The sequence below is a fragment of the Capsicum annuum genome, chromosome 11 (assembly GCF_002878395.1).
Source record: "Capsicum annuum cultivar UCD-10X-F1 chromosome 11, UCD10Xv1.1, whole genome shotgun sequence".
NCBI lineage: Eukaryota > Viridiplantae > Streptophyta > Magnoliopsida > Solanales > Solanaceae > Capsicum > Capsicum annuum.
In genome coordinates, this window is record NC_061121.1 from 35542199 (window position 1) to 35555579 (window position 13381).

Here is a 13381-nt window from a genome sequence, read left to right on the forward strand (position 1 = left end):
TCTGTTGTAACAGATGATTTATCTGATGCAACAAATATATTATCTGTTGTCCAAGTCAGTGTAAAAAAATGGTTCCTGGAAAGAAATAATTATTAATAATAATAAAGCTGAAAAGTCATGACCTATCATAATATTGATTAATTTAATTAAGCCATAACTTTTTACAATAATCAAGAATGTCATTAATAAATGGAGGTGAACAGTTTTGCCTTTAAATCTGCTTTATTAATTTATATAATTAAAATTTGGATGTCATGAAGATAATATATTTTTACAATATATATATATATATATATATATTATATATGTTGAAACAGATATATTATCTGTTGCAACAGGTTATCTATTTATTGCAAATCATGATATATCTATTGTAACAGATGATTTATCTGATGCAACAGATATATCATTTGTTGTCCAAAACAATGTAAAAATTGGTTCTTGGAAAGAACTAATTATTAATAATAATAAAGCTGAAAAGTCATGACTTATCATAATATTGATTAATTTAATTAAGTCATAACTTTTTACAGTAATCAAGAATGTCATTAATAAATGGAGGAGAACAGTTGCGATTTTTTGCCTAACTCATTCAAGTTCAATCCTCTATAAATAGGTCCCTCCTTACTCAATCGTTCGTTCTACTACATACTATTTATTCCTCGCTCTTGTTACACCTTCAACTACTTTCTCTTCAAGGAGTTGATAGCTTTTTCCTGTCTCTGGTAAGTTTTTTTCTTGATTTTTGTGTAAATATATGTTGTATGACATTACATTACATTCGAATTCTTTCTTTTTTTTACTTTTGTGTTTACGTGTGTGTTTTGTCAACTTATGCGTTTTTTAGATATGACTGATCCTGTGTGGGATGTCGCTATTTTACGAGACGCCATGAGGGAACTGCAGAAGGAGGTTCATGACCTGCATTGGGAGTTGGTCGCCGTCAGAGTAAGGATGCTGTGGGAGATCCTCAGGCTGCAGAGGACGCTGCTGCTGGCCTTTGAAGATTGGCCGGCTGACCATACAAATAATAATGATGTTAGTAATGATGATAATAATAATTAAGCTCTTTTTTTTCTGTTATCTATGTATTTTTTTGTTTGTTTTATAAAAAATTATGTTTGATGCACTTGACTTTTTATTTCTTATTTAATTTTCGTGCTGTCTATTTCTATTTCTTAACGAATGACATGTCTACAATTAAGGAATAATTTGATTCCAATATCAATAGCAAGAACATATGAGTTATTGTTAGGTTTTGTGCGTGACAGGAGTTGTATTTTGTTGTTCGAAACATATTAGTAATCTGATGAAACAAATTATTTATCTGTTGAAACAGATTACTAATCTGGTACAACAGAATACCCATCTATTCGATTCATAATCATATTACGGGCACCTAGAACCCTTAAACATGAATCCAACATGAGTCTACTGTTACAACAAAACATTTATCTGGTGCCGCAGATAATGGATCTGTTTAAACAGATTGCTCTTGTATTGCATTCATGTTCGCGTGCAAATTATTATTAAAAAAACAACACACTAGCAGTTACCCAGATTCAACTAAAAAACATAATCTGACTTACCAAAGTCTCCTCTCAAGTAAATTCTAAAGTTGAAAGTGCTATACGAAATAAAATTTGACATAAGAATTTGGTCAAAGAGCAGCAGTTGGGGTAACAATAACAACAACAACAATGGTTAACAAGAAGAATATGAAGTTGATAATGAAGTATAAAATGATGATAATGAATCAGAAGATGATGAATAAAGCAGCAGCAACAATGAACAACAAATATTGCGAAGAGAGAAAAAATAACAACGGATGAGGAGAGAGAAAAATATGCTTTTTTTCCCTTCGTTCCCCGTTATATATTAACTAAAATTTGAATCAAAATGTAAATTTAAAAACTTATGGGTTATTTTAAAATTTTCTAAACTTTCTTAAACCATAATGAAGTAATTATCACCTCTACCCAATTATTAAGACTTGTGTCACCTACACTTTATTTTAAAACTCTTTTGTCACCTGTGGCCCAAACCCCCAGGAAAGATATCTAATTTTTCTTTTTTTTTTTAGATTTAATTTAGGTATTTTAATTATGTTTCTCCTTTTCATCTTTAATTATGAAAGATATATTTTTTTGGTATTTTTCGTCTTTAATTTTGTCTTTAATTTTAGTATGCTTTTTTAAAATTTAATTTTAATTATGTTTCAATTCTGCTTTTAGTCCTTTTTTAAAGAATATTATTACTTTTGCTTCTACACTGACTACACCATTACCTTTCATTAATAATATATGAATCACCCAATAATTGAAATAAATAATTATATCTACCATATGAATCACCATAATACCATATATATCACCCATTAATATCATATGAATCACCAAATAATTGAAATAAATAATTGTATCTACCATACGAATCACCATAATACTATATATATGAATCACCCAATAATCGAAATAAATAATTGTATCTACCACATGAATCACCATAATACCATATATATCACCCAATAATTAAAATAAATAATTGTATATATCATATGAATCACCATAATACCATATATATGAATCACCCAATAATTGAAATAAATAATTGTATCTACCATATGAATCACCATAATACCATATATATCACCCATTAATATCATATGAATCACCCAATAATTGAAATAAATAATTGTATCTACCATATGAATCACCATAATACCATATATATGAATCACCCAATAATTGAAATAAATAATTGTATCTACCACATGAATCACCATAATACCATATATATCACCCAATAATTGAAATAAATAATTGTATCTACCATATGAATCACCATAATACCATATATATGAATCACCCAATAATTGAAATAAATAATTGTATCTACCATATGAATCAGCATAATACTATATACATCACCTATTAATATCATATGAATCACCCAATAATTATATCTACCATATGAATCACCCAATAATTATATCTATCATATGAATCACCATAATACAATATGTATCACCCATTAAAATCATACAAAATATATCTATCGTATGAATCACCACAATACCCATATAATGATATCATATTTATCATTCATATGAATTACCATTAAAAAAATAAACATGTATGAATAATTAAATAAATTTATATATGTATCAATAGATTTTAAAAAAAATAAAAATAGGAGAGATTTTAGAAGAGGAAAAAAAAAGTTGCATGCATTAATGGATGAGAAAAAACCAAGAAGGAAGATGATTTAAACATTAATGGAAGAAAACAAATGAGGAAGGAAGATGATTTAATTGTTGATAATTAGGGAGATATTTTAGGGAAGAAAATCTTGAATGAGTTAATGATGGAGTAAAAATAGGATGTTGGATTTTCTTGATATGTATCTAAAGTTAAAAAATGAGATTTTATATAAATTTTAAAAAAATAAAAAATATTAGGTAATATAGCTTCTTAAATATGAAATTTGTGTAATTTATTCTTCTATTAAATGACAGGCTAAGCTGGGCCAGCAGAACTGACCAAACCCATACTGAGGGCTCTATCAGTACGCACATCCCCTTATAGCCTCTTCAAACATTCTCCATTTCACTATGTTCCAATATGTAAGATTTAAGAACATGACCAAATCATGAGTCAATATACGTTGGGGTCGTTTGGTAGGTCGTATTAGGAGAAATAGTTCATATATTAAGTGTGATATTAATTAATATTATGTTTGATAAGATTTTGGATCAATATATTATTAATATCATGTATTAGTTATACACGCTACATGGTATTATAGGGTGTATTGCTAATACATCACATGCTGATATTAATAATACTTGGATTTTAATACCATGAGATTAGTATGTGTTGTAAAGAAAAGAATATCCCTCAAATTCTTTTAAGTATTTTTTTATTTTCTTAATTTTATTTTTTAAATTTGTACTAATAAATTTATTCAAATAAATTAGTTTACAAATTTTTTTATTATTTACAAAAATATCCTCAAATTTCTTTAATTTTTTTTCTAATTTTTTTTCAATTTATTCAATATGAGTTACTTCTTTCCAATTTATCAAAATAATAATATCCCTCCAAATAATTTTAGTTATAAAAAAACTACTCCATTAACTCAAAAAAATATTTATTGGTCAAAATTCGAAAACTAAACAAATTGCATACAAGCTTAAATTTTGTAAATAAGATATTCATAAATAATTTTTTTTTACTAAGTTTTAACACTCTATAGAATACAATTTTATTTTAATAATGATTTTATTGTCTCATCCAAAAGTTATACGTACCTTCCTCCGACTTAAAAACAACACAAAGTTTTGTGAGAACAACAAGCAAATGATGAACAAACTAAGAAAAGATAATAAAAAAATAATTTTTGTAAGTGAATGATCCAGATGGGACAAAGATATTCTCTATCCAAATATTTTAGCATTGAGACTGAAGCTTTATTTGTCCACACGACCTGCTGAGAGAAGAAATTCTCATTAGTTTCTAGCACAAGCAAACCTTTGAGCGGTGAGCATTTAAAGCTTCACATTTACATTGCGTGTAAAAGATCAAACAAATGATTGAGAGATTGTACTATAGCTTCAAGAATGGGTTCCAAGGAAGTTGCACATAACCATTCTATGATTAACATGAAGAACTACTCAATTATTGGACACCTATGCGTAAGAAAAAAAGACTAACAACACAAACAAATTTTTACTAACTGAGAACTAATGAGGAAACTACTAATGACCGTCAAATTACAGTGAAGAGTTTGAAAAAAAATATAGTGATAGTCACAGACAATGCAAAACCAACTGATTCGCAATTGTGCTCGGTGGAAACAAAACACTATGTCCTCTAGATGTGTACAGCCAGGATTGAAGGATGGTTAGGTTTCGTCAAAGTCCGAAAAGTATGTTCATAAATGAGAATTAAAAAATACAAAACGCAACATGAAACAAGAATCTACAAAAGATGATGAGAGGGCAACACATTTATTCGAACTTATAATATTAAAGACGACTTAAAGCATTGCGATGATTAGAGAAAGCAGACAAGTATGTCTTCAATAATCAAACTATCTTCACATCAAGCTAAAGAAAAACAGTCACCGAAGGCTCAAGTTTCCTGCTGTATGCAATTAGCGAATGATGCCCCATTAAGCCTACTGACATGACAAAAACTTGCAGTTTCATCATCTCGAGCTATTCTCTCTTTTCTTCTATCAGAGGAAGAAGGTAATGCTAAGTCACGTTCATTCCGAGTGACACCCATCTTCTTTGCTGAAGATACATTCTTATTCCGATTGGTAGCATCTGTCTGACTATACGCGGTATTCTGGCTTCCGGTGGAGAAAGATATTCTTGAATTTGAATCTTGCCCTTCTGAACTCCTCCAAAACTTAGGACTCAAAAATTCTGCACGAGGGATCATGCAACATGTACTTCCAGTAAAATCAGTATCTGAAATCCTTCCTGTTGTTATTGCCAAATCATGTTGCATTTCATCAAGTAATCTCTCCAAACCATTTACACGTTTCTCTAAGGAATTCATTCCATTTTGCGAGCTGCCAATAAATCCCTGCAATGAAGAAGAGACCGGGTGAGCTCAGCATGAGTCTCTTGGAACAAATATAACTTATTCCTCATAAATAGGGCAGACTGCTGGAAGTGACATCAACTAAATGGAGATCAGAAGTTAAATGGGGTGCTGAGGGAAGGAGAAGAGAAATGTACCTGGAGAAGATCCAATAAACTGGACTGTTGATTTTCAATCTGAAGAAGTTGTTTACGGACGGAACAGAAATTCTCGTACTCTCTATGACTCAAGGGTGCATCCTCATTGATGTTTTCATCAGGTACATCCATGTTGTCATTGTATTCCCCAAAGAGTGGAATAACCCGAGAACCAAGCTGTGAATTACCATATCTGTGGAACCTTTTATCAGGTGGTCTGTCGAATAGAGGTGACGACTTTACTTCTGAGCTTGAACTGCTACAACTAACTGTATCCATTGGATCTTGAACTCTAAGATTTTGACACTTCTGTTCTTCACAAGCTACCTCCAATGAAGAAGCCAGTGAAACAGTGTGCTTTGCTTTTGCATCAGGGGATTTTCTAAAATCCAGCTTACAGGAGCTTGTAACATTTGATTTTGTGCGGCGGAACCTAATAGAACCATTTTTCTGGGAGGTGATCGAGGAAGAACTACTGGATGCAAGTGACTTGGTTGAGTGGATTGCTTTCTTCGGCTGAGGGGTTTCCATGGCTGTATCACTCGAACTTTTGGAAGGAGTTGGAGAACAGGCACCACTACCACAATCTGGAGACACAAATTCATAGTTCTGTAAATATGGCGCCTCACAAGATATTTTCAGTAGCAGAATGTAGGTGAATAAAGTATTGCATTTACAATAACAGGTTAGAGATGGAAATAGGAAGAATTCACATCAATCTCTCGTAGAAACATACATACATGCCATACATTTATGTCACAATATATATACAAATGGCAATTATGATAGGGAGACGAATATATGCAACATTTGAAAAGGGAAAACAGCCAGAAAGCTCACTATAAGGAAAGGTTGGAACAAAGTAATTATGATGCAAATGAGGGTAAAATAGTTTAGTTACTAACAGGGTTGAAATTATCAGAAAATGGAACTTGAAGTCTGGAAACAAAACGTTAATTAAAGCCCAAGATTCCCTGGACCTGGACCATCTGACAAGATAAGTTTTTTTATGCATGTGTATAGCATGTGATGATCAATCAGTAAAAACAAGTGTTTGTCTGGAGAACATAAAAACTAGAACAAGTCAGACCAAAAGGAGCTCACAGATTTTAATTTGTGCATGACAGGTCAAATAGTAAACTAGTTCTGTAACCATCGCCCTATTTGCAACCATACTAGCTGCTATATAACTCTCACGCCATCAAACAAAACTCTCGCCCTATCGACAACCATCTTTAGTAAACTTCATTTTCAGCAAATGTTTCCACCCCCGTAGTATTGAGGAATTCAGACTCCACTTCAGTCGGTCAACATTCAAGAAAACTTGTGTTTACACTTGATATCTCTAACATACTCGAAACCAAACCTTATTTGAGTATTGTTCACTGTTCTTAACAAGGGACTAGACATTTTTAAATCATCTCATCTCTTTGATTGAAAGAATTACTGTTGATAAAACATGGTAATACCACATTAGAAAGAAAAAAAACATACCAAGGTGTAATCCCACAAGTGGAAAATCTGGACAGAGTAGACCCAACGCACACATCTAGACCCCCCCACCCATCCCCACCCAGTAATACCATATGAATTCAAGGGTACTTCAAGCACCGAGGCTCTCACAAAAATAAATATTTAACCCCGGTAGGAACCTTTTTACAAAGAAAATACATATAAAATTATTCCACAGAAAATTGTACTCCCTGCGTTTAAAAAAGAATTATTTTAAATCTTGTAGCCTTAAATTAAAGTTGTATCAAGTATTTTTTTTTTGAACGGAGGGAGTAGTAGCTTTTATTGGAACTAAAAGTTACCTTTGGGTGAATACTTGGATTGTGATTGAGGCAAAACATCATCATCTGAAGTGCCTGGAACTTCCTTCCACCATTCTAACGCCCTATTCATTGTCTCTCTCACAACCTTCACCTGTTCAAAGCAGAGCATCCAATAAGCCAATTTTTCTTTCTTAATTTTAAAGATTTGTTAGACAAAAAGATTTTCTTTTGATTTTTTCTAAATTCACTAGAGAAAAAATCGAAAGAAAATCATTTTTTTTGCTAAACTTTACCAAGTCTTGAGGTTCAAGTCATGGAAACAATCAGAAATGCAAGGCAAGCTTGCATACAATAGGCCCTTGGGCTCCGACCGTTCCACGGATCCCATGGGAGGCTTAGTGCATCGGGCTACCCTTTTTAAAAATTTATGGTAAATTAGATTTACATAGTTGTACACTTGTAGTTCATCACACATTTTGTTACCTTATCAAATCTTCTGTTATCCAACGACGTGATGCAGAACGCCTTCAACTCCGACAACAACTCTCTCTCGGAAACAGCCAACCTTCCCAATGTCTCCGCCGCAGCCTTCCGTACAGTCCAATCTTCACTACTCAACAACTCAGCCGTAATTGGAACCAAGCTATTCAACACATTCTTACTTGAAGCACCACCAACACTAACAATACTTCCAATGAGCGACAACAAAGCCGGTTTCGCTTTAAAGCTATCGTTCTTCACCAGTTTCAACAACTTCTGCAACACTTTCTTCAGCTCAACCGGTTCAGGATCAGGTGAAGCCTCAATCGCTGCTGCAAGACAAAGCGAAGCTCCGATCTGCGAGTTAATATCCTGTTCATGCATTATAGCGTCGATTAACGGCTTCAAAATTGACGAAAAGGGCGGTTGAGTGATCTCCGATGCAATGGATGAAACAGCTTCAACACAAGCAGAGCGAACAGCAGAGTCAGGATCACGAAGTCGTTTGAGTACAGTATTGAGCATTTTCGATAAATGCGGTGAAAGTGCGTCGCCGTGACATGAGGAGAGCACGCCAATGAGCCTAACACATTGCTTACGTACCGGAGATTTATCTGAAGAATCCGTACTTGAAATACAACTCAGATATGTACTAAAACCTTCACATTTAAGTCCTCGAGCTATAGACTCGAGTTCATTTATCGCAACAGCGAGCGTATCACGGTCGGATAATCTGTTGAGACAATTATTCACTCTATTTTTCAGATCACTCGGTTGTCTCTGTAGCGCCATTGATGGCAAAATGGTAAATATACCGTCGCCTGAGAGGTACAGCAACGCCGGGAATGGCAGTGTGGTGCGGCGGAGTTACGGCAGCGACGGTGAGAGAAGCGGTGGTGGAATTGAGAGGGAAAAGGGGAAAGCGAAGTGTGAATGAGGGAGTCAATGGAGGTGTTTTTATATGTTGTTACAGAAGGAACGTGGGAAGGAGTAGTGCGATAAGTTAGGCAGGGAATTTATTATCTGCAGGATGGCTCAGCTGGTTACAGTGGAACTTCTTTTAAATAATGTAAGTAGCCGTTTGGTCAAGAAAATTAAAACTTTTCGGAATTGGAGTTGGAGTTGTGTTTGACCATATTTTTTTTGAAAAAAATATTTTAGACTTTTAAAAAAACTTTTTAAAATATGATTTTATACTCCAACTTTTACAAATTATTAAAATCACCCAACTAAAATTTATCTACTAACGGGAAAATAACATAATTAGCCACTTTTATAAAAATAATTACATATACGTGGTCATATTTAATGAATTTCAATTATGACAAATATAATATTTACATTAATAGTCGTTTCTCATATTTGAAAATTTTAAATATGGATGTTATATTAACAAATCACTACTTCCTATTTTTTAGGTAACAAATATTATTTTTCAAACAAATTTATTTTTTTAAGAATTTATTTGTTATATTTTCCGTTCCTAAAAAATAGAAAATGATGAATTGTTATTAAATTTTAGGGTACCACTAATTTTTTTCTTTAATTTTCTTATACATAAAAGATTTTACTGTGTGTGAATAAATTATTTTTATGTAAAACATATTTTGCATATTTATGGTATATTATATCATATACCATAAATATATAAATATGCTTAGTATGTTTTTTTATACTTTGTATATTTATATATGTGTGTATATGGTATATATACATGGTATAAACTTCATATATAACATACTTTATATATTTATGTTATAAATATACTTAGTATGTTTCTTAATACTTTGTATATTTATATATGTGTGTATATGGTATATACATGGTATAAACTTTATATATAACATACTTTGTATATTTCTGTTATAAATATAATACTTTATATATTTATGGATATAAATATAATACTTTGTGTATAAAGATACCAAGTATTATGGTATATAAAGATAGCAGTTGCAGTTTAAGGTATAAATTTGTTAAATTGAACATATTTTTGTATGCAAATTATGTATCACCGATTTATATTTTTAGTATATATATGGTATTAACTATTTATATTTGAATAGTATAATAAAGATGTACACAATATAATATATATAATCGAATTAAAAATGAGAATTATTTGTGGCAGTGGTAAACCAATCTACTACAACTTTATTAATTCCATAAATATAGAAAACGATTATCCATTATTAATTACACGACTATAATTTCTTAAACGTTCGTATCACAAGAAAAATTATTATTATTATTATTATTATTATTATTATTATATTATTATTATTATTATTATTATAGTAATTAGAATCATTAGTAGTGAAATAATGTCTTAAATATGAGAGAAAATTAAATAAGGAAGAAAAATAATGATGAGAGAGAAAAAGAGATATATATTATTAATTAGGATATCATTAAGTTTGAAATTATAATTATCTTATTCTTTAAAACTGTTATATACGTAATGTTGAAAAAATAATGTTATAAGGAAAGTTTTATGTAAAAATTTAAAAGTTTGGGATTATATGTAATAATAATAAAAGTTGAAATTGGAGTTGAAAAATTGTGAAAACACCAAAAATCTATTTTCCCTTTTTCAAAAAAAATTTCTGAAATTATTCTTCAAATTTTCATATCCAAACACCATAATTTTCAACTCCGAAATTTTTTTTTGAAGAAAAGAAAAAAAAAATCATGGCCAAACGGGCCCTAATTTTTTTTAATATTTCATTGGGTATTTGATATTCATATTGGTCTCGACTAGTTAAGTAGGTATTTAGCTATGTTTTATCGTGAAAAATAAAAACAGATAGTTTTTTGAAAAGTGATACTTGAAATTGGAGCTGTGTCTCGCATGAAATAAACTAGGGTTGTTTTTAGATTTTATGGATAATTTAGGGCGGAAAAGTCGGAAATGAATTTTTGTTGTTTTTTCAAAATTTTAAAACTCTTGAAAAATAAAACAAAACATTTCAGTATTTTACGGCCAAACATAGTTTTAAGAGTGAACTTTGAAAAAAAGTGAGCTTTTTTATGATTAAACAAGTCCTAAGATATACATTAGATTCATTTCGGAGAATTATTCGATACGAAGGATCTTTTCATACCTAAAATTTGAAATGAAAATCTCAAACTAAGAAAGAAATAGTATTATCCACTGCACTAAATTCTTTGATGATTCTTTTAAATAAACATAATTATATTGTATTACATTTTTCTTTAATTGAGACTGTTTTTACTTTTTACAAAAAAAAAATCTGCAGATATCAAAATCTCATTGATAGAACTTCTTCACCATTAATGTTTTTGCTTGTTAAAATTGTCTATAATGTGTCTTTTGCATGTTTTTTTTTTTTTTGTGTGTGTGGAAAAATGATGCTTATATTATAATAAAATCATGTGTACAAGGATGTATTTTGTGGCAGCGTCATTATACAAATACTGACAAAAACAGTAGTTGCCTCTGTAGAACTAGTATTTACAGTCTGATAAGTAGGATTATTAATATTATACAACAATTGGATGGGAGTCATATCCTAACTGTCCAACATGATAATTTTTCATTTTTATCCGCTTACAAAATATCCAAAGTGAATGGCAGAGGATCCCACGACAATCTAGTAGTAGTAGTAATAGTAAATATATTTAGTCTAGCCAGTACATCTGTGAACTTATTTTGCTTCCTGTAGATGTACTTCAGTTGTGGATTATGTAGCCTACGCATCAGGAACCTACAATTAGAGCACAAATTTAAATTTTTCTCAAATGAGCTATTTAGGAGAAGTACAAGTTGAAAGCAATCCACATTTATTTCCAACTTTGTATAATAATATTGAATAGTTAATTCCAGTCCTAGCCATAATGCATGTAGTTTTGCTTCCAAAAGGCTTAGGGTACAGACCTTACTTATGAATCCTACCAGTCATTCACCCTTAAAATTCCTAAATATGTCCTCTGTAGATATTAATTTTGTCTCGCTGTCAAAGGTAGAGCCTGTGTTTAGCATAACAGAGTTACAAGGAGGGGGCTTTGATTTGAAATACATTGATATAGCCTGCCTGATAGGTTTAGATTTTTCTATCATCAACCAGCATGTCATTGCAATTGTTGTAACAGCTGCAGGGGAGATATGAAAAGCTATATTATCAAAAACACATCTTTATCAAGCAAGACAAATCATCCATAAACTATATCCCAGTAAAAATTTATTGGAGATCTGAAAATGAGTCGTTTGAAGAAGTTTGATGTTGAAAAAGTGTTGCAACCAGCCAGACCGTTGGTTAAGGATTGTGGCATAAGGCTGTTAAGCTTGAATTTGGCACAAGATTTTCGATTGTACCCAATAAAGTGGTTCGATGGATTTACATGTTAAGAAGAAGTGAGTGCTTGTTTCCTCAGTTGATGAACTCTAACTTTTACATACCGGTGAAGGAATGAATATAGTAAAGATAGGATGTCATTGGAAGTCGATTATGATTCAGAAGCCAAAAAAAATGATTTTTTTTTTACGAAAGTTGTAGCTTCCAAATCCAATCGAAAGAGTCCATACCTGAGGTAACAATCGACTTACTATTCGAAGAGATAGCATTGTGATAAGAGCTAACAATAAAGGAATTTGAATTCATTAAGCCTCATCTAATTCTATCTACCAGGGTCGTGTTATGCAAAGGAAAATAGATAGAGTTAATTCGCGACAAAATATTTGAGAGAGAACAAAAGAAAGTTGTGACAGATCCCGGGAGTTTGCCGTTCTAAAACTAGATATTTTTGCTTGACTTTCGTGTTCCTGGAGGGGGGCTTGGATCAAACTCCATGATGAAATTTTTGGTCCAATCCAGGATTCATTAAAGAAGCCAATGTGCTCACCGTTGCCCAGAAGCCATTTCAAACCAAGTTGGCATTGGTGTCATTCTAACATTAACGCTTTTCAAAATTGAGAAGTGTCTCCTCGACGGCCTAAATATTTAGCACGTAAGATGTGCGTCCAGAGAGATTGTGAATGAAAACCACGTCATGCTGAAGACGCCAGAAGGGCCAAATTTTTAGTCTTAATTCGTTGGATACCAGCCTTCCCTGATCCTTGAGCTTTGTGATAACATCCCATTTAAGAAGATAGATATTTGTACGGGTCGGAGTAGTTTCCCCAAAAAAAATTCATTGGTAAGCTTCCATCCTAGTAACAACACAAGTAAGACACTTACATGATCAGAGTGGATTCGATTAGAATGTCCTCCCAACAGTTGTCAAAAAAGGAATTTTCCAACCGATCAATTGATTTTTAAAAATGTCTAGTAAATATTGAAAATCTTGATTGGTTGGTCTTTCAGTAAGTAATGAATAAAGTAACTCCCTATTTCCACACACACACATATATATA

At 31.6% G+C, this 13381-nt stretch overlaps 1 protein-coding gene across 3 annotated transcripts; it reads right to left on the reverse strand.

The window, feature by feature from the left end:
- Positions 1-4384: 4384 nt before the first annotated feature.
- On the reverse strand, positions 4385-9003 carry LOC107848459 (TORTIFOLIA1-like protein 4). Of its 3 annotated transcripts, none has more exons than XM_016693230.2 (5): positions 8011-9003; positions 7567-7678; positions 5753-6339; positions 5129-5597; positions 4385-4488 (listed from the first exon to the last, which is right to left on the reverse strand). In XM_016693230.2, the coding sequence occupies exons 1-4, from the start codon at positions 8797-8799 to the stop codon at positions 5136-5138; spliced, it is 1950 nt and encodes a 649-aa protein (XP_016548716.1). In that variant the 5' UTR covers positions 8800-9003; the 3' UTR covers positions 4385-4488; positions 5129-5135. The 3 variants fall into 3 exon arrangements, with proteins under 3 accessions (XP_016548716.1, XP_016548715.1, XP_016548714.1); XM_016693229.2 differs by having other exon boundaries at positions 4385-4491; XM_016693228.2 differs by lacking the exon at positions 4385-4488 and having other exon boundaries at positions 5011-5597.
- Between the last annotated feature and the right edge of the window lie 4378 nt (positions 9004-13381).

Coding starts and splice junctions, on each gene's coding strand:
- LOC107848459 (XM_016693230.2), bottom strand. CDS start 8,799: ATGGCGCTACAGAGACAACCGAGTGATCTGAAAAATAGAGTGAATAAT. Junction 6,340..7,566: donor ATCCAAGTATTCACCCAAAG/GTAACTTTTAGT, acceptor TTGTGTCTCCAG/ATTGTGGTAGTGGTGCCTGT. Junction 5,598..5,752: donor GTTTATTGGATCTTCTCCAG/GTACATTTCTCT, acceptor TCTTCATTGCAG/GGATTTATTGGCAGCTCGCA.